We start from the raw sequence: 22,722 nt of genomic DNA, 5'->3' as shown, positions 1-22,722 counted from the left end.
ACTTTTACAAGCTACATTTAAGGCAGCGGAGTGCATTTTTCAAAGCCGCTGGGTGCTGGTATTTGTGTTGACTCTTGTTCAGCTCAGGATTATGTCTTGGGTTTTATGGTACTCTGTAGCAGCCTTGAAAAGTATGCCTAGAGGGTGTGCAAAGAGCATTTGTTATAGGCTTGTCGACTGTGTCATTGTCCTAAATTTCCTTTCGTTCTTCCAGAACAGGTTTTTATTCCCCATAATTCATCCTCTAGAATTTCTATACATACTTAAGTACAACTGTTGATGTTTTCTAGACAGAGTAATCAATCTTTTCAGTCGTAAGTGCTGTACTCTTAAGTCAGTTACAACAGTTTCAGCAATTTGTAATATAAAACACCAAGGTTACAAAACAAAAATAACAAGCCAGATTTAGCTCTGTATATTATGTAGGAACATTTTTTTAGAAAGGACAAATCATTGAAGTAATTGGCAGCAACTGTCCATACAATGTAAATCAATATTTGCCAGAAAGTCTTTCGTGACACTTTCTAAAAATGTCAGTTTGATTGCTAGAGGATCAATATGTTTCTTTAAGGAAGTGTGTAGAAATAATGAAGAACACTGACAACTTAGTGAAAAAAATGAAATCAAGGTACTTTCATGGTATTCCTCTCGCCCACCAGTAATTGTTTTTTTTTTTTTCATTATGGTTGTAATGAAAGGTTTATTTTTGTTAACTTGTAAAGATTTCAGCTTTATCGAGTACATTGAATGATATATCAAATAACTAAACGAAATGTGCTTTTCAAATCATGAAATAATAATAATGATTATAATAATAATAATAATAATAATCTTGAATTTGTATATCGCCTAAATGCAGTCATCTCAATTTAGAACAATAACACTAAAAACAACAAAACTAATGAAAAGGTCATATTTTCTGAAAGATGTGAGATATATTTGGAATATTAATTCACAGTATGTGTTTTCTATCCGTCATTTCTGATACTTCCATCAAAATACCATGTTAACTACAAAAAAAACAGAAAACAAAACTCAGTCGGCAGCTCCTTCCCCTGATCATTACTCTCCCTTTGTGTGGTTTAGATGAGCAGAAGCTTTCATGCCAGATAATCCTGGTGCATACTTTACGCTTGCTGGTCTTCACTCGTCTCAAAGAGAAAGAAACTCACATCAGTCAGCAAGCTAATAATCACTGTTTGAACTTAAAACCTACTTAAAAGTTTTCACTATTTGAATGACCATGTAGTTGTTCTCATTTTTGCTCAGTAATTTATTGTTTTCCTAATGCCCTGACTAAAATTATCTGGAAGAATCTTATGCTTAGCATGTAAACTTTGGAATCTGATTCATTTTTTAATTAACATTTTGTGGATTTTTGTGTCAGTAAAATAAAACTCATTTTCTGAGGATGCTGTGTGCTGTTAAAAATCCATTAGACAAGGCAGAGCAAAATGAATCATTCTTCAAAAAAAATTATATTTAGCAGTTGGTTACATTGGTGAAAGATGAAAAAATGGTAGATAGTGTCTAATATACAGATAATTTAGTTTCTCTTTACTTATTGGTGGCTGGTGTTTATCATATAAAATGTTATATATTAAACTGCTATGTTATCTTTCTGAAATGCACAGCTAAAATTGGAAAAACGATTACATACAAACATGTTATAAGGAGATATATCTACAGATCAGATGTTATATTTTTTTATTTTCTTTCAGTATGACTTCGTGGAGCTCCTCGATGGCAGCCGGTTGATAACAAAAGAGAAGCGCAGTCTCATTGAGGCTAAGACCGGAGGCCGTCATGCCAGGTCAGTCAGTCTCCACGAGGCAGGGTTCATCCAATACCTTGACTCTGGAATCTGGCACTTGGCGTTTTACAATGATGGCAAAAATCCTGAGCAAGTGTCCTTTAACACTATCATCATAGGTAAGCTCAGCTACTAAAAGATCCAAACACCTGTTGCATGCAGTGTTGTTTTCATATTTTACCTTAGATGAAATCATTTTTAAAAGGTCCCTTTTTATAGATGCATGTTATAGATCTTTATATGAAACATATGTAGCCCCTTTCATTCACAAAACTTGCTTTAACCCTTAACTATTTGATGAATAAAAACAAAAAATGAAAACGTACATTCAGAGCATCTTCTCATGTGCCATCTGCATCTAAACAGTCTAGAAAAAGTTTCATACATTTGATTCTAAAACGTATGTTCTTAATAAAAAAGGGGCTTTAAAATAAAGTGAGAGTTAAAGTTTGAGAATATAGCCTACTAGTCTATGCACTATATGAGGCATTGTAACAGTGTGTTACGTCGTTACGTGTGTGGGTCGTCACTCAGTAATACTGACACAGAGCATTGGGTGTTGACAATTCGCACAGGCTTGCATATTTAATTAACAACACAGGTACTGCCACTAGGGTACCAGCAATGGTAGCCCCAGTGTCAGATTTTATAAAGAAAACAAAACAAAACAAAGCAAAAAAAAAAAAAGTTTGCCACACCAGGTGAGCGCTAGTCCCACTAAAAGGAACATCCTGCTCCAGGAACCTACTACCCTACACAAACCCTCTCTATACTCTTTGGGATCAACATCCCCTAAATTGACCTACTTCTGGGCTCCCAGAGTCCAGGCATCCTCGCGGTGACCTTCGGGCCTCTTCAAACTACCTTTTCAAACAGCCTCGGCTGGGCAATGCCTTCACGAGCACCGTCTTGCAGTGGAAGGGTTTTGTGTAGTAGTTCTCTCCATGGAGCGGACGCTCTCCTCCTTCATGTCAACACAGCAAGCTTTTGCTTAGCGCTCGTCTGTAAGGCTGTGGCAGTACAGTGGCCTCAAGCTGTGGTGCGGACACTTTTTGAGCTGCGCGCAGGCTCCGCGGGCACGCCCCCAGCCAATCAGATCAACTCTGAACCGGGCGAGCCTACCTGCTCATTTAGTTGCATAGCAATGCGTCTCCTGTTGCGTGTCCCAGGTGGGTTGAGTATCTATAATTACATCAAAAGCCTAGAGGAGCTTGTTTGAGAAGACTCCTATCTCTGAATGCTCCATAACTAAGACCTGTTCTGGCTAAGAAGTTGGACTGGTTTTTTTAATCCATTACGTGGTGAAACATTGTTTAAAATATTTTAAATATTACTTTGAAGTAAATCTACATTTCTTTGTCTTTTAATTATAATCCCTCTTGTCTTTTCAAGAATTGTACAGTACCAGTATTTGTTACATTGATAATTATTGCGTTTACAGACATATGGTTAAAGATAATGCGTACATACCTTTTAACAAAATATACCAGTATATAACATTGGTATGTTTATTTAATTAAAATGTGGAACCACAACACTTCAAACATGCTTCGTTAATACAGCCTGAGACACCTTAAAACTAGTATGACCGCTTTAGTTTGTATATCATTGTGGCAAAGAGCCCCCCCCTGTGTATGTTATATGTTACGTGTTGTGTGTAAATGTTGGTGTATAGGCATTGGTACACGGGATATAAGCGGTCTGTGTTTCACGTGTGTGTAAATTGTATATTTGTAGTTAGGCACGAGGATGGCACATCACATCACGTGCAAGTAAAAAGTAATAGTATGTGAGCACGGGGAATTGCACTTTAATTAATTCACGTGCAGTTGTACCGAGATTCCAATTGAATGATTGACTAGCAATCGAATCTCGGTACAACTGCATAAAAGCTGCATGTTTTCACTCACTGGGGGTTAGGTGTTCGGTGAGTGGAGAACGGGAGAGAGAGGAGGAGAAAGTAAGAAAGCAAAAGCGTAAAGAGTAAAGATAAGTGTTTTCACTCACCGTGTTTGTTCGTCCCTGGTTGTTAGTGTCTGTCCGTTTTGTCTACCTGTTTATTTTGGCGTGTAGTGCCGTGTCCCGTGTTTTGTCTGTTAAACCCTTTTATTTTCTGTTCTGTTTATTAAATGCTGAACGCGATCACGCGTTCAGCCTCACCAAAACCCCATCTCTCTGTCGTTTGTGTTCCTGTTTCTGGTCTGACGCCACCCACTCCGGCCGTCTTTGTGACAATCATACATGGTGTCAATAAGTGCTAACATGTATTGTTCTGTCTAAAAATTGAATAAACATGGTTCACATTCACATATCAGTGAAAAATGTAAAAAATTGTCTAAATGGGTACCAGTTTTTTTAAAATAAAATTTGCAAATGAAGTTGATATTTTAGTAAATCTCATTGGGCTAGATTCTGAAAGCTATTTATTAAATCAAAACTCTGAAACTATTTATTTACTAATCCTAAAATTTTCTTTCAGTAACTTAGTTCTGAAACAGTCCTGTGCTATAATCTGCTCAGTTGAAAAAGTAGCTTGTCAGTTTCAAAGTCCCAAACACAGTTACAATGTTATTGACTCCTCTGCCCCTTGTCGGGGCTGGATCATTTAGATATTAGATGTTAATATCATTCATTTGTTCATTTTTTCTGATGTTCCTGTAGAGTCTGTTATGGAATGTCCACGCAATTGCCATGGGAACGGAGAGTGTGTTTCTGGAACATGCCATTGTTTTCCTGGGTTTCTTGGACCAGATTGCTCAAGAGGTATGTGCATCGAGTACACATTGCCTTCTGTCCAACCAGAACAGCAATGAGACTGGTGTCAATTTGGTTAAACAAAGATATTTGAAATTAAGCCTTGAAATTACATATCGTGTCAATCCCCATAATAAATTGTGAAATAACGTAAAAACCATTTCCATATAAATTGCCTTCTGAGCATGTACACTTACCTTTTTAAATTGGTGTGTGTGTGTGTTTCACTGTTCTTGTTTGGTTTCTGGCTATAAAGATTGCAACTGAGGTATTAAAGTGCTGTGATTTGGTTGGAAGTGTCATGTTTACCTGTGCAGATGTTGTTACAAAGCATAGTAAACAGGTTTCTGGTTTGTGTACTAATATGTTGATATGCGTTATGCACAGCTGCCTGCCCTGTGCTGTGCAGTGGGAATGGACAGTACTCCAAAGGACGCTGCCTGTGTTTCAGCGGGTGGAAAGGGACAGAGTGTGACGTGCCAAACACTCAGTGCATCGACATTCAGTGTGGGGGACATGGGATCTGCATCATGGGGTTTTGTGCCTGCAATACTGGTTACAAAGGAGAAAACTGTGATGAAGGTAAAAATGTGCATCTAAATGATTTTAAAAAAATAAAATCTTACTTGAGGCCCCGAGTAGAGCTAAGTAGAGCGCAGAATGAGTCATGTGTAATTGAGAGCTTCTTAGTCACGCAGAATTACAGATCTTGGCTGTATTGTATTAATCCCTACTGGTCAGATACCATACTGCCTGTCCGAGACTTGTCCCTTCTGAGACTTGCCTGGATCTCCCCTTCAAGGTTCATTAGATTGGCAAAATGTGTTGCTTATATTTTGGCAGTAGACAATTTGCTTGTAAGTGGAAACACCCATTGATCTTCAGTCTCCCTGATTGGTGAGGTCTGGTTTTACCCATTTTATGGAAACCAGCCTGCATGCTTGTTATAGACCAAAAGAAGGCAGACATTTAATTCACACCCATGCAGCCAGATTACTAAGACCCAATGTTAGCATTCTGTTTAAAATGTGCACAATCAGACTTTAATAATGATACCAGTGATTGATTTTACAGTAACCAAGTAAGTGAGGTTAATAATTGAAACAATCATGTTTCACCTGTTTAAGTAACTTCTTTTTGACAATCAATGACCTTTTTTCAAGACTGTATCTGTACATAAAAACATTTAAAATACACTGTTTGTTTTCCCTTTCACAAAGCAAATCTTTACTTTGATTCACTTATAGACACTGTCTAATACTGCAGGCCTACATTCAGAAGCAGCAACTGAAAAAGCTGATTGCAATAGATGTCTGTGTTTGAAATGGAGGGGTAAAATGATACATCAGTTATGCATTTTCTGATGAAATGCTAATATTCTTGATGCTCCTTCAAATGTAAAGCCCATTTTTTAGGAGGGAAGAATCCCATCCCCTCAAACAAAATGGATTTTAACGATCCCTACACAAACAGTAATGCAGTTAAGTCGCCAGAATAACATTTTCATGACGTTGACCCTAAATATCTAGGATGTTTCAAAGCTGTAGGTCCCTGTGTATCATGTCAAGAGGGTTGCATTGTGCAGCTAAACATGTTCAATTCACAGATTTCTAAAATCATATATAAGCTATAAGTTTCTCCTGCTGTAATTTAACTATTTCAACAATAGACCTGTAATTCTCTGAAAGGTAACTCCACTAAGATCAGTCCACTCTATTAGAAAGATAACTCCACTCAAAACAGCAGATCAGTAAGCCTAAATCCAATATACTACTATATACCATATTTCTCAGTATACAGCAATGAAACAAATTAGATATGAGGGTAGTCAAGTAACTTAGTGCTGAAAAAGTTAAACCTGTGACATCGACTACTTTTAGTTATTACAACTTACAAGGTTTCACATTTAGCTTTACAGGTAGTGATGAAAATTATACATTTTCTAATCCTAACCTTCAGTGATGTAAAAAAAAAAAAAGTTGAACCTGTTACTATAGGTGTACTGATATTTATAAATATAAGGATATCAATTTAAGTATGTATTTGTTTAATGGAATTTACCACCAGGCATTCAGGTATAATAATTATTTATGATCTCTCTCTCTCTCTCTCTCTCTCTCTCTCTCTCTCTCTCTCTCTCTCTCTCTCTCTCTCTCTCTCTCTCTCTCTCTCTCTCTCTCTGTCTCTGTCTCTATATATAATCAGTGGATTGTTTGGACCCGTCCTGTTCCAAACATGGGATGTGTATCCATGGGGAGTGTCACTGTAATCCAGGTTGGGGAGGCACCAGCTGTGAGACATTGAAAACCATGTGCCCTGACCAGTGCTCTGGGCATGGAAGCTACCAGGCTGAAAGCGGCACCTGTACATGTGATCCCACCTGGACTGGCCCGGACTGCTCAGTCGGTGAGAAATGATCAAATTTTAAGTTGCATCTACATCAACAGAATATAATACATTTCTCAATATGTTAAAATATGTTTTACTCACTCTGTGTAGAATCATATCACCATCGTAACAATTGCTGTATAGTTGAATCCCAGTGTTGTTTCAATCCCAACAAAAACATACCTTGCATGTGGTGTTCAATCTTTGTGAGCCTCAAAGCAATGCCTGGCCTAACCTGGATTGGAACTCAGATCCTCAAAGTTTAAAGGATAGTACATTAATCGACTTAACAGTCTGTTCAAGAAATACAGTAAAGCTTTACCTCTTTTGATCTTGTGTTCTAGAAACACCCATACACATGATGTTCTAGACAGGAAAATTGTCTACCTCACTATAAAAAGATATCTAAATAAATAAACAAATACGTTGATGACTACTTAATACAGAAATATATTAATAATGGGTATGAAGACCAAAGGCCCCACCTGCACATCTCTTCATCTTCAACCAGCAGTAGGGGGTTAGTCCATTAATTAACTCAGCATTTCCACTTCAATTACATTTACTTTAATTAATAAGTTCGTTGTGAGGATCGACATACCATGCTGGAAGCTGGTGTGCTAAAAGCAGATAAACACCTTTTCCCTAATGAAAAATTGATCACATTGATTCACAAGTAAAAAGGGCACCACAGAATCCAGCACCCTTCTCCACAGTTAATATCCTGAAGTGCTGACAGGGGAATCAGCCTATCCATGGTCTCTGAATAGAAGGGGAAGCTGTCCTATAAAAAGAATCCAACCAAGTAAGTACAATTGAGTGAACCCTGGGAGTTTCATCAAACAGCCACAGATACAGGGGGGGTGCTTCATAGATTTTCTTCACTGAATAATACACTATGCTAACCAACAAACAAAGCTTTAGTGGGTCAATTGTACCATAAAACTTCAATTAAACGCCTCAGGTGTTTATTTTCAGTATTTGCCAGCAGACCCAGAGCGTATTGGAGACCGGCGATTATTTGAGACCGCTGTTTATATTAGATCTCTAGCTTCACATGCTTCATGCGGTCATTGAGAAGCCGCTAACACACAGCCTTGTAGCAGCACTGCAACTCAATTTAAACATTCCAGCAACAACACAAAGGTTGTGTGTCAGTGGGAACTAAGTAACAGTTTTGTTTTCCAACAAAATTGCATTGTATTGTACACCTTCAAGTATAAAGCGAAAGTATTATTACAGTCTTTTTATATGCACTGGTTAACAAGGATACGGTATGCAAAACGTTGGAAAATGAACAAACAGAATTATGAATTTGTATTTAATCTACCATTGTTAATAATAATAATAATAATGATAATAATAATAATAATAATAATAATAATAAATACAAACTTCTCAACTGTTTTTAAAAATGAACAATAAAAGTAATAAATATCATTATCAAAAATAATTTATTGTTTAATCTCAAACTTGAACATTGTTAATACAGAAAAACATGTTAAAATACACCAAGAGGTTTGTATCTGGCCTACTTTCAGCACGCTTAAAATTATCAAAACTTTTAATAACGTAATAACTGCATTAAACAAATATGCATTACATGTAGGCCTACCTTAAATCAGGTTTTCTATTATTATTATTATGTATTAATCCTGGGAGTCACTTTCACCGCTGTCACTTATTAGCAGTTCATTACGCTCAAGCTCCTCCTCATCTTCCACAGCTTCAATGACAGAGACCCGGCGTTTAATAGAGACCCGGCGTTTATTTACAATATTTGCCAGCAGACCCGCCGTTTATTGGAGACAGGCGATTATTTGAAGTTTTATGGTACTTCATACAATCTTTTATATAAAACATTTTAGTAACTTTTGGGGTCAGAGCTAACCGCAGTCATAGCTTTTCAACACCTGACTGATAAGCTGCCAAGCAGTAAATCTTACCAAAGACTTTTGTCATTTCTTTACAGAACATAAACATTGGCTGGGTTTACATGCATGTGAAAATCGTCATGACTGTGTGGCGTTGTCACGCAAATACATCGTGAAACAGCAAAAGAACGTCCTCCGGTCAGCGCAACTTTAAGGGCAGGGTCAATCGCTTTCTCACGATAAAAACAGCTTTAAAAACCCATGTAAACTGGAGCAGGAATCGCGCTTGTGTGTCACGAGATTTCAGTAGTCAAGATCCCATTTAACTGGCAGAATCTCACGTTATTCCTCAGCAAAGCCGTACAAAACCACACACACACACAACTAACTGAACTTTTAGCCTCAGATTATTATTAGTAGTAGTAGTAGTTGTAGTAGTCGTATTTTCTATCTATAATTCTTTTAAGATGTCCCAGGAACAACAGAGCTCTATCTCTTCTTTCACCACACATATCCCCCTGTTCTCAATCTTATATTCATATAGGCCTAAGGATCATACCGTTTTTTATTGTATTGTAGTGTAACCCCCTGTGTTCCCACATTTTTCCACATACATTTATAGACTAATCAAATAAAACTTTTAGATGTTACGCATATCTATTTTTTAAGCAGTAAAACTTGTACTTAGTACAAGTTTTATTTTATATACTTTTATGTGTGTGTGTGTGCGTATTGGGAAGGTAACGAGACACAAACAAGTAATGTGTGATAATTCAGAATGTGCGTAACAGCAAGTTAATTCTTTTCTCTTGTTAATGTTTTTAAATCTTCATGGCAATGCATGACGCTCTCCTCACGATATTCAGTGTCGTTCTTTTCCTAATTACTAGGCAGACATGGACATTTAAATATCCCCTCCCCTAAATGACTATGAATTGAGTAATCTGCATTGGTACGGCCGATTTTTTTTCCTAAATCAGAACAGCATAGCAACGCATTTCCTGAAAAGTACGGCAAAAACATTGTGAGGAAAACTGTCTTGACTTGTCCATGTAAACACCATAATTGACTCCCATATAGTGAAAATATTTGTATTTTGTCCCAATGTCTCACGTTGTTATTATTATTATTTATTTCTTAGCAGACACCCTTATCCAGGGCAACTTACAATTGTTACAAGATATTACATTTTTACATACAATTACCCATTTATACAGTTGGGTTTTTACTGGAGCAATCTAGGTAAAGTACCTTGCTCAAGGGTACAGCAGTAGTGTCCCCCATCGGGGATTGAACCCACAACCCTCTGGTCAAGAGTCCAGAGCTCTAACCACTACTCCACACTGCTGCCCCTGTCAGATCAGAATAGATTTATTACTGGAGGATATACACAGAAATGTCCTACAAATGTGATACAGTACAAAGAGGGTATCCCTAGCAGATAGCCAGCCATGAAAGAAACAATCATACAATAAATGTTATGTAACCTTATATACAAAGCCCAACAAGAAACCCCCTGCATGGACACCTCACCTACCTTCTCTGTACAGGATTTATATATTGATAACATGGCATATAAAAATGAAACCTGTATCTAAAAATGCTATCACGATAGTTAAGGAAATAGAAGGCATTTTGAAGATGGCAATCATTTCAGAATCTTTTATAGATTTTGACAAGAAATTCTAGGTCTAGGTGCATAACAGATTAATACCCTCTTGTCCTAGGAACTTGCAGTAGACCACGAACCAATATTAAACCATGGCCTAAACCATTGATAGTATGTATGTCAGTGACATTATTGTAAAGCATACTGAAGCACACTAGTAGCTAATGAAGTGCAGCTGGAACCGGACAAATCTGATGGCAAACTTTTTTGGTTTTGCAATAACTCCAACAGCAGCATTTCCAATGTGCGGAAACAGGCTAACCCTTTAAAGTACAAGCAGCAACAGCGAATATGGTATTGTCATGGTAAAATTCTTGATGAGACAAAGGTATGGATCAAATTATCTGCTGTATTAGACATAGGAAGACTGGATCAATGTTTGATCTCCAGGTATTCTGTTTTCTCACCGTCCTTCTATGCAATGTAACTTACCTTCTTACAGTTGTTAAATAATAACTTCAAAACGTCTTCAGATGAAATGTTGATTTGATTCCCCTGCCAAATATACCAGTATTAGTTTAGTAATATAGGTATGTATGTATTTGTTATGTAGGGGCAGTTATCCACTCAAATATATCTGTTTTCTTTGAAAAACAATTTAATAGCAGAGGAGGAAAACAAAAGTATTTATATTATATTATTTCTTAGCAGATGCCCTTATCCAGGGCGACTTACAATTGTTACAAGATATCACATTATACAGATACCACTTTTTTTTTACATACAATTACCCAGTTATACAGTTGGGTTTTTACTGAAGCAATCTAGGTAAAGTACCTTGCTCAAGAGTACAGCAGCAGTATCTCCCACCTGGGATTGAACCCACAACCCTCCGGTCAAGAGTCCAGAGCCCTAACCACTACTCCACAGTGGTAGTATCCGTTCCATCAAGTTAAATAGGTGCACTAGAAGCAAGCAGATGGAGTTTAGAGATGTGTTGCTGTTGTGGTGGTTTTTGGTATGATTGAAACATTGCCTTGCCAGCTAAAGTTCTCCTGTGACTAAGAAATAAACCAGAAGTGAAGTCCAGACTGCTAGAGGCCACAAAGAGATGATCCTTTTTTGATACTTATTTTATACCATACTCCTTGGATCCTTTTTAATTCTACTGTTTTCTGTTCTCCCTTATTGTGGGAAGTGCAATAAATCCAGTCCGATAATTGCCCTAGTACCAGTTGGTCTGTCAGCTTTATTATGTGTAGTGTGTAATGTGTAGGGGAAAGAGTAGCAGGAGTACAGTACAAGTTTTATGGAATTGAAATCTGTTGATAACTCACATTCTGCATTTCCTAGTATAACATTTAAAACACCCACACAGCAACCTGCTTTTTTCTTTTTGTATATTGATTTAAACAACTCAAGTTATATTAGCTTGCTCCAGAGCTGTAGGCTCATTACTTAAAACTAAAATGAACAATGAATTAACAAACACAGTTCCCTGCTAATAATGCCTAATAGAACAGTAACGCATAGAGAAGTAATTACCAACAGATCAAATTCACTTTTCTGATTATGTATTTTAAAATGTTTTTTTTAATACATTTTTAATACCTTCTGATAGTAAAGATATGTAGGATTTGTAACATGATCCAGTTGTTTATCTATTGAGCTATAACGTTTAATGTTCACTGTTATCAAACGACAACATATTGTTTAATAAATGTTTAAATTATATCATTTGCCGTAATTCACCGTTCACCGTTGTGATCGTAACTGTGAATTCCGACTGACTGACAGCCGTGGAATGAGTAGAGCAAATGGACTCTTTACACGCTTCAGATCAAAAACACCTCTGCTTTGTTCATGTGTTCTGTAATGTCATCAGAACATACCCTGAAGTGACCAGAAACATGTTTTGTCACTGTGCAAAAGTGTGTTTGTATGAATCATGCTCTCTGTATCCCTATTTTAAAGAGGGTATTTATTCTGGTAGCTTACATTTTATTTAATGAATGAATAAATCAAGGAAACCAAAAAAAAAAAGGAAATACACTGATATGAGATAAAGTCCTTGATACAAGACATCTATGAACATGAGATTCTATTTCTCATTTCTTATGGCAGAGATCTGCACTGTGGAGTGTGGCTCCCATGGGGTGTGTTTTGGTGGGAGTTGCCGGTGTGAGGAAGGCTGGACGGGCTCAGTGTGTGACCAGAGAGCCTGCCACCCTCGCTGTGCAGAGCATGGCACCTGCAAAGATGGCAAGTGTGAATGTATCCAGGGCTGGAACGGAGAGCACTGCACCATTGGTAAGTTTGCTACATGAAAACATTTTTATAAGCTGTACTTAATTCACTATATAATGTCATATTTATTTCATCAGCAATTTAAGTTGTATTCTGGGGACAAACCAATATTTTTTTTTTGTTTTTTTGGTGTCTTGTGAATACAACAGTTTTATTACATTACATTTTCTATGTTAGGTATGTTAGAAGCATTCAGTGCTAGGACTGCCTTAACCACTGACTTGTTTATCAAGCTACATTGATTTTCATGTACGTGCATTCAGCCTATTCAAATGAAAATTTGGCCTTTAAGCTACAAGAAAGACTGTCTATTTGTTTTCATTCTGATTCACCAGTGCAATGGGAAGGGAGATCGTTAACAGTCACAGCCTGTTTGCTTAATCAACAGCTGCAGTGCACATTCATTTTGTAAGAAAAAGTAATTTTTACACGAGTGTGTTCGTTTTTAGGAATATTACTTTTTTCTTTCTGCAGGGTTTCATTTCATGTAACGTCTACTAATAATAAATGAAAATCTTAGATGATTTTTGTCAGTACTGCATGTATACAGTTTTTTCTTTTACAGGTAATGGTATTTGAGACACACACTACATTTTTTTTATTATTATTATTTACACAAAAATCAGTGTTTTTACCCTGAAGCACTTCAAGTGACGTTTATGTTGTCAAAAACACAACCATCAATCAATTTACAACCATCGATCAATAAATCACAGCGGGTCTTACACCTATTATGCTGTGTATAGCATTGATTATTTTGTCAGTTCCCTTCTTGTAAACTTGTGTTTCAACAAAAATAGTTAATAAGCTTTACTGTACATGATGAAAAAGACCAAAGTAGCAAAAATCGACATTTTAGAGACCACTGTGCACTCTACAGTGGAGTTTTTTGCCTTAGTAATGCCCGCGGGACAAAATGTTGATTTTTACATCTTGACACTCCTCCTCCACTGCTTCACTTTAAGTGCTACAGTATGCCGCTAATAGAGTAGCATGCAGTATCTTAGCCACCTATTTTCACCCCTTAAATATTACTGTGATGTGGACCCATTGAAACACCTTTGGGCATAAGCTCTAGCCCAGTACATAAACAAAAAAAATGATCATGAGGAAAGATGTGAATGGTACCACTTATAACATTAGCATGTGTATAAAGTGATACATATTGCTCATATTACTATCTTGTGTATGTCTTTTCTTTAATATATAATGGTGAATCATTCATTGTGTGTGTGAACACCCCGTCAAACACCATGCTAGTGTAATTTAGGAACTATCTGACTTAATGGGACACTTTTTATTAAAACCAAGTCTTTTTTTCTGGATTATTTGTCAACACCTTCTTTAAAATAAGTCTTTAATGTTTAAGCTTTGGTGGGTGAGACCATCTGTTTACGGAACTCACCTGAAGTGTTGTCACTTACCAAGACCACAGCTGTTTAATTATTATAGTGTCTCAATACTTGTGTGTGTGTGTGTGTGTATATATATATATATCGTAAAATGTCAATTAAACACCTCTGACATTTATTTACAATATTTGCCAGCAGACCCAGCGCGTATTATTTGTTTATTTAGCAGACGCCTTTATCCAAGGCGACTTACAGAGACTAGGGTGTGTGAACTATGCATCAGCTACAGAGTCACTTACAAATACATCTCACCCGAAAGACAGAGCACAAGGAGGTTAAGTGACTTGCTCAGGGTCACACAATGAGTCAGTGGCTGAGGTGGGATTTGAACCGGGGACCTCCTGGTTACAAGCTCTTTTCTTTAACCACTGGACCACACTTGGAGACCGGCGATTATTTGAGACTGGCATTTATATTAGATCACTAGCTTCACATGCTTCATGCGGTCATTGAGAAGCCGCTAACACACAACCTTGTAGCAACATCGTAACTCAATTTAAACATTCCAGCAACTTTGTTAAAAGGTTGTGTGTCAGTGGGAACAAAGTAACAGTTCTGTTTTATAACAAAATTACATTGTATTGTACACCCTCAAGTATAAAGCAAAAGTATTACTACGGTCTTTTTATATGCAATGGTTAACAAGGATACGGTATGCAAAACGTTGGAAAATGAACAAGCAGAAGTATGAATTTGTATTTAAAAACGGAATTAGATCTACTATTATTATTATTATTATTATTATTATTATTATTATTATTATTATTATTATTATTATTATTATTATTATTATTATTATTATTATTATTATTATTATTATTATTATTATTATTATTATTATTATTGCTGCGGTCTGTGTGGTCCAGTGGTTAAGAAAAGGGCTTGTAAACAGGAGGTCCCCGGTTCAAATCCCACCTCAGCCACTGACTCATTGTGTGACCCTGAGCAAGTCACTTAACCTCCTTGTGCTCCGTCTTTCGGGTGAGATGTAATTGTAAGTGACTCTGCAGCTGATGCATAGTTCACACACCCTAGTCTCTGTAAGTCGCGTCTGCTAAATAAACAAATAATAATATAGTGACAAGGTGGGGTAAGCTCTGTCACTTTTGGGATCTTTTCCACTGTCTTCTGATATAAATAAACACAGCTCACGATAGCAAATATGTTTAAACGAGGCAGTGCCCGTATATTTATTGTTAGTGTCCTTTTTTTTAACAGGGGAGCACTGCAGTAACACAAAACAAAAAAACAAAGTCCTATTCCCGATATACAAAACAAATCCAACAAAGTTTCAATATGCCTTTTCTTGGGTTTTGCTCAGGTCTGTACACAGGACATAGCCCTCCCACAGACCAACCGACTACTGCCACATTGCCCTATTTATATACACCTTTGTCCTTTTAATTATTGACAAATGTACCTCATTAAGAAACTCTGTGTCTTTCTGGTTAGCCATGTTTACCAACCCCCGGGCATTGTGGGGACTGTGGTCCTGCTACCTACTTTAAAACTATATATATATATATATATATATATATAGGTAGTGTAGGTTTTCAAGAACCCTCATTCATGTCATTGACCTCTTTGGATTCTAACCAGAATCCAATTGACAACTAGATCTATTATGTGGGTTTGCATGAACAAATAGCATTGTGTGCAGTGATTTAAAATCAATAAATAGATGTAATGATTCTTACCTAGTTTCTTCTCATTGGTAGTTGTCAAAGATACATCCTGACAAGTGTCCCAGGAGGACTGTACTACTTACAAATTCACTTGATCTGTCTGACATTCAAAAGCAATATATTTTTAAACAAATCCAAATCATTAAATTAAATTAAATTTTTTAAACAAATCAGTTTTAAGTGTAGGCATACATTATTTATATGCCATTCCACACATGAATGATATAGATAGCTTACTTAATTGTGCTGATATCTGATAAAACATTTGGGGTATCTTTGCTATTCAATTAAAATTAAGTGGACAGTTCACAAAGATTTTCTCCAGTTTCTGTCTAGTAATGCAAGTATTGGAAAAACATAGCCATGCTCCTGTTAGCCTGATTAAAACATAACGAGAAAATCTTTTATGGCAGATTTATTTGCAGTATGAGGTAATAAACCCATGGTGCTGTAAATGGCAATTGAGAAATTGATGAGTTAATTGAACTCTGCAGACGTGTTGTATAATTGTTCACAGATTAGTGCCATTTTTATCATAGCATCAAGAACCAATTGATTAATAATAAAGCAATTATGATGATGTGCCAAAGATTTAGATGGATAATAATTTAGCAAGCTTTCTGGCCTCCACTAATTGAATCACCAAATTCTAAGGTTAAAGGATATTCTGATTGTTTTTGAACCATATGTTTGGTGTCTGATTGCATTATACATGCTTGTAAAAACATGACCTTTAATCTTTATCTAGCTGAGACTAGTCTCTGTATAGTTGTTATTTTTACTTTGTTACTGTGGAAAACATATTCACAAGCATATGCTGAAAGTTCCATTTTTAATATTATGAACATTTAAAAAGACAGTGAGTTATGGTAAATAAGTAATTTATACACAACTGATGACAAAGTGATGAATGACAATGTGAGGAATTGTTATAGTAGTTGAAAAGAAGTGTCATCCTGTTTTCTTCATTGTTTGCATAATGATATGTTGTTTTGAACAACTGTACCCTTGCTTTTCCATTCATTTAAAAGCCCAAATAAAACAGAATACACTTGCTAATTGTGCATGGATTGGATCTAAATTATATATTTTTGATTTATTACAGATCTAATAAGAATATTGGATTGATTTATATTTTAATTGTGTTTATGTGAGATTTGTTATAAGTTTATAGAGAATTCAAGTTTTCGCAGAAGGATAAAACAATTTCATAAAACTAACGGTAAAAAGCAAAACAAAACAAAAATTCTGAGTGGTTTCCTGCTAGTTTATTACGATTACATTATGTTATTGCTTTTTAACTTTGCATGGTCCGTATTCATTTAAAATACATGTCATACAGCTGCTGCTGTAAGAAAAGAAAGAAAGAAACCTATGGAAGCAGCAGAAAAGAATCAAGGGAATTCGAGGCACTGTGCCAAATGCCAATGCTTCTTTTTAATGTTGGAGCAGTTATTGCTCAATATGGTCAACAGCCTCGGGGATAACATTAGAATATTGTTGTCAGTGATCTGATTGATGTATTATGCATTTACAATATGAATAACTGAAGTTAATGTAATATACAGTGTGTTGTAACCTGGCTGTTATGTCTGTGTTGTGTGATGTCTCTGTGGGCTATACTATAGCTATATAGCTATACTCCTTTTATTTGAATGTGGTAACTTTAGCTCTCGTTTCCAATGGGACACTGTTCTGAAATGTCTGTCTGTTCTTTTTTCCTTTCCATTTCTCAAGCTCACTATCTGGATAAGATAGTTAAAGGTACTGTATGTTCTCTCCTTGTTGTGCTGTTCTTGTATGAATCGTGTAACACACCTGGTTTAAAAATAACATTTATTGATATTTCCATTCACACAATTGCCATTCCGTTATTTAACATGGGATTACAGCATCATGTCTCACACAAGCTAGTAGAAAATAAATGCTCAAAACTTACCTCTAGACCATGATGATAACCCATAACTTGCTGTTTTCTTAAAACAAAAACATTCCACATTAAAGGGAAATCATTTTCTTTTCTAAACTAAGCATTTTATGCTGGAAGCAGATTGATGCTTTAAGACATAAAATGAAAACCATTCACTTTCTAACAGTTGCCTTAGAGTTGTACTGGTATACCACACCACCGTATGTGACTAAGATCATTCTTGAACCACCAATTTAAAATAAATATCCCAGTTCGGGGCTTCCAAGTGGCGCATCCAGTAAAGGCGCTCTGCGTGGAGTGCAGGATGTGCCCTATAGTCTGGAGAGCACAGATTCAAATCCAGACTATGTAATTGCTGACCGTGACCGGGGGTTCCTAGGGAGCGGCACACAATTGGCCGAGCGCCGCCCGGGTAGGGAGGGCTTAGATCGGCAGGGAAATCCACGGTTCACCGCGCACCAGCAACCCCTGTGGCTGATAGGGCGCCTGCGGGTCTGCAGTGGAGCCATTCAGATCTGTGTTGTCCTCCGGCACTATAGGTCTGGTGGCTTCGCTGTGGAAAAAAATTACGGATTTGCAGGAAGACGTTTCGGAGGACGCGTGTTTCAACCTCCGTTTCCCGAGTCGCTGGGGGTGTTGCAGCGGTGAACCAGGATAAAAATAATAATTGGGCATTCCAAATTGGGGGAAAAAAACAGGGTAAAAACCATTGGCGACGACTAAATTTAAAGAAAAATAAATAAATATCCCAGTTCTTAATGTATACAATTAAAATTCACTTTGATCAAATATTTTTTCTTTTAAAAAGAAGCAAAATATTTCATAAGATGCAGTTAAAAGCTGTAATGGACATAAAATAAAAATGAGGATGTCAGATTAAGTTAGTTATTCCTTATGGTACTGGTTATAATAGTTGAATTGTCAAGTCGGTGTCAGAAAAATAAATAAAAATATAAATGCATTTAACTATGTCATAAAGATGTTATCTAATTAAAATACATAACAGCCTTTAGGAAAAAAAAAAAACTAAAGCAAGGATTTTCAATAGTTTTTTTTTTTTTTTTTTAGTTTTTTTTTTATTGCAAAACCATGAACCCTTATTGTATCTGCCAAAAATCCAAATTTCAAAACAGAAAAATAACAGCTGTGAAGAAAATATCATAATTATTTGTCAGATCTTTCAAATTGAGCATTCACATCAACTACCTTGGCTGTATGCCTCATTGCTAGGAAGCAATGTTGTTTTGTTCATTCATTTATTTATTTATTTTATTGCTTTTTGCATATATGTCTTGTTGGTCAATAAATCATTTATAGAAAATAAGGCTATTTTAATTGTTTCCCAAATTTTCCCTCCTTGCTTGTAATAGCAGACAAGATAGGATATAAAGGTAAAGGCACAATAGCCCTAGGGAGATTGTCACCAACAATCGCTCTCTGCTGTCTGTCTTGAAGCACGACGTCAACGTCTTTTTGTTCAATCTATCAGTGTTTTATTGTGGTCCTTATGGTATTTCATTCTTGTCCGTCCTAACTAGTCGAACACACACAGCTATTACGTTTTGTTGAAAATCCTGTTGGTCCTATTTCATGCATTTGCAGCCTGAATCCTAATGTCTGTTAGAATAGATGCTAAGCTGCTTTAGTTATTTCCTGGGCTTCGCTTATTTTGTGAAAAGGAATGTGTTTTCTGCGTATAGCTGTCACAAAACACCCTATACATTTTGCATTTATTTTGAATGTGCTGTAACTTCACGTGGATGCTCTGCTACCTTGAAGAAAGAGGAAATAATTTTTTGTGGTTCCACTTTTGCCTAGTAGTGTGTCTGGTGGAAAAAAAAAAACAACAAGATGTTAAACCTGTCCTATTGGCAGGGATGCCAACAGGCTCCAGAATTTACGGACATTTTAAGCCAGGTCAGGTTTTTTAACTCGCCTCTCTAACCACAAATGGATTGATTTTATTGAGCATGTAACGTGAGTGTAAATTGCGCGAGCTGTCGCTAAAGGAATGGAATTGTTTTACTAACTATTACTAAAAGCACACAGCTGTCTGGGGGCGGGAATTACGTCCTGTGAGGATCGTTTCCATCAATCAGACCTATACCGCTTGCTGATTTGCTGTATTTGTCTGATTGGGGCGGGACTGTGCAAAGCAGAAATAAGTATTACATTAACAGAAACTTAACCCCAAGGTTAAATGAGTGTGGGTGAGTGCATAATAATCTAACTACGGAATTGCACAATTTTGATACATATTGTTTACCATATAACGTTTCAAGCAATATGATTAATACATGTTATGATGCTCTCTGGATAGAACTGCCACCGCAATTAAACAATTGAACACATTTATTGAAACCGCTCATGCAATTCACACCCACTTTACTTGTTGAGTTAACATCAATTCATGTGTGGTTTAATGGCGAGTTATAAAACCTGGCCTGCCTTAAAGTGTCCGTAGATTCTGGAGCCAGTTGGGTACAAAAGCAATGTGTCTTTAATAATAAACGGAAGTGTCAGTTACAGTGGGGGAAAAAACATGCCTAGGCTATCCAAAGTCCATAACCTTTACATGGAAGCAGGTATTGGAATGTGAACAGTCCTTGTTGTTTATTTGTCTATGTACAAAAAAAAAGGAAAAAAAACCTTTTGAAGTCTGGCCATATGCTTGATTTGCAGTCATTAACCAAATTGCTCAGGTTAGCAATTTCATTGGTTTTGAGAAATAAGGCCTTAAACATAATTTTCCGTTTGCAGTTACATCTATGTGAAATTACAGTATTTGTGCATTTTCCAAGGCCTGTCTCCAGTTCAGTGTCAGTATGTTCACCAATTGTGGATATTTATTTTTTTGTTTGTTTGTTTATTTATTTTTTTTGAATTGCGTTCTGTACTGAAATCATTTGCTTGATAACACTTTTTTTCCTTTGATAGAGGGTTGCCCGGGTTTGTGCAACAGTAATGGAAGGTGTACCTTAGACCAAAATGGCTGGCACTGTGTCTGCCAGCCTGGATGGAGAGGAGCTGGGTGTGATGTTGCCATGGAAACCCTGTGCACAGATAGTAAGGACAACGAAGGAGGTAAGGAGTGTTGCGCAACAGTTTTTTTTTTTTTTGTAATCATATTTGTCATTTTACCATGCATTTTTGTTTCCGATTTGACCGTGTCCTCTATGTTTATATATTTGTTTATATATTGTTTTTTTTCTGTGGAATCCTAAAGACAAAAACATACATTTAACAGCAGACTGGTTTAAAGTTTGTTCAGTGTATAGCATCTCCAAGCAACCACCCTCACTGCTCTGGATCTTTGTAAAGGGAACATAGCCTAGTCTAGCCCTATTGAAATATTCTTTTCCCTTGAGTTAATACAGGGTAAACATAATTAAATATGAATATGACGGGTCTGAGAAAAAACACAGCTGACCCATGTATTACTCTATATAAATAACAGCTTGGATTCTCTGGCTAGCTCTAGACGGTCCAGTGGTAGGCAGTTAAAGGCAGTTAAATAATGGACTGTCTCAAAAGACTTCTGTAACATGGCAGGACATGCCTCTCAAGAGCTGATCTTTCATATGCAAATAATTAATGACTGAAGAAAAGATTATAACAATATAAGCCTGTGGGGTTAAAATATACCCTTTGTTCTAGAAAGCCACTGCAGCTTGCCATAGTGCGGGCAAAAGGGTAATCAAGTTAGCAATAGTAAATAACACTCGTTCCAGGAGTACAAACAACAACAACAACAACAACAACAACAAAAAACAAAAATGTTTTCACGAGTTATGGGGAGTCTGTTTCATAATTGCTGGGGTAAGTCACTGGTAAACTCCGTGAAATATGACAAACACAGCAGCCCTGCATCTCGAATGGTGAAAATGAAATTCCTTCCTTGATTGATGTTAGCAGAGAGGTTTGTAAAAATGCATTTCCAGCTGATTAGTTCAGGGGTGTCAATCTCATGCAGTTTTATGACCTACAGACTACACGCCAGATGTACGTTTTCTTTTTATAAACTAACAAGATGAATGACTACATTTGAGTGTGACTCTACTGGATAGTACCTGTGGGAGAACAAAGCCTTGTACAAAACCCTAACTACGTTTCTGAGAGTTAAAAGTAATTTGGCACGTGTTTGTTGTTTCTGAACATTGTTGCAGACAGGAAACATATTTTGCTCTAATACACAACACAGTACTTCCAGGCAGAGTACAATATGTGGATTATTTGTGTGTGTGTGTGTGTGTGTGTGTGTGTGTGTGTATTTATTTTACTTTTATGTTTCAGTCAAACAATTAATCCTAGATAACAAGTGTAATTGTTTCCCCTTTTTAACACTACAGTGCTTTTTTGACTATAAATCTCCAGGTTTATAAAACAACTATTTAGAAAAATCGACATATTTTCACACAATCGTAAACTGATTTGAGGCGCAGCATTGTTCAAGCTGTACAAGCAGCAACAAAGCATTTGCTTTGAATTCGTTATCAGTGTCGTCAGCAGCGATGATCATATATTCACTTGAGTGACTTTGTGCTTGCAGATGGATTGATTGACTGTATGGATCCCGACTGCTGTTTACAAAGTTCATGCCAAAACCAGGCATACTGCCGCGGATCACCTGACCCCAACGACATTATTGGGCAGAGCCAGCAGCCACCCTCTCAGCAAGCTGCCAAATCCTTTTATGACAGAATCAGTTTTCTTGTTGGGCCGGACAGCAGCCATGTCATAACTGGGGAAAATCCATTTAACAAAAGGTGACACTGACTGAAAAATAATAAACCTATTCATTTATCTGCCTGTATCTCTACTGATCTGATCAACTGTTTTAACATTTCTTTGTGTGTTTGTAGAAATATATAATGTATGTTTTTACTTTTAAATATATATATTATGAATATAATCAGTATTTGTATAGTATACTGTATACACACAAATTAG

The 22,722-nt window shown here is 36.6% G+C and overlaps 1 protein-coding gene across 17 annotated transcripts in view; it reads left to right on the top strand.

Moving 5' to 3' along the window:
• Window positions 1-22,722, top strand: part of LOC117421382 (teneurin-3-like) — a 932,247-nt gene that overhangs the window by 874,099 nt on the left and 35,426 nt on the right. For 9 of the 17 annotated variants that reach the window (XM_059027478.1, XM_059027514.1, XM_059027469.1 and 6 more), the window contains 9 exons: window positions 1,722-1,932; window positions 4,475-4,576; window positions 4,955-5,149; window positions 6,773-6,973; window positions 12,563-12,748; window positions 17,580-17,606; window positions 19,143-19,163; window positions 20,710-20,856; window positions 22,322-22,538. In XM_059027478.1, coding sequence (XP_058883461.1) covers window positions 1,722-1,932; window positions 4,475-4,576; window positions 4,955-5,149; window positions 6,773-6,973; window positions 12,563-12,748; window positions 17,580-17,606; window positions 19,143-19,163; window positions 20,710-20,856; window positions 22,322-22,538 — 1,307 coding nt within the window. The remainder of the gene's footprint in view (window positions 1-1,721; window positions 1,933-4,474; window positions 4,577-4,954; window positions 5,150-6,772; window positions 6,974-12,562; window positions 12,749-17,579; window positions 17,607-19,142; window positions 19,164-20,709; window positions 20,857-22,321; window positions 22,539-22,722) is intronic. The other 8 variants (XM_034035717.3, XM_034035716.3, XM_034035721.3 and 5 more) reach the window with 3 other exon arrangements.

This window comes from Acipenser ruthenus, chromosome 1 (assembly GCF_902713425.1).
Source record: "Acipenser ruthenus chromosome 1, fAciRut3.2 maternal haplotype, whole genome shotgun sequence".
Classification (NCBI taxonomy): Eukaryota; Metazoa; Chordata; class Actinopteri; order Acipenseriformes; family Acipenseridae; genus Acipenser; species Acipenser ruthenus.
This window is presented reverse-complemented; position numbering and strand designations above follow the sequence as displayed.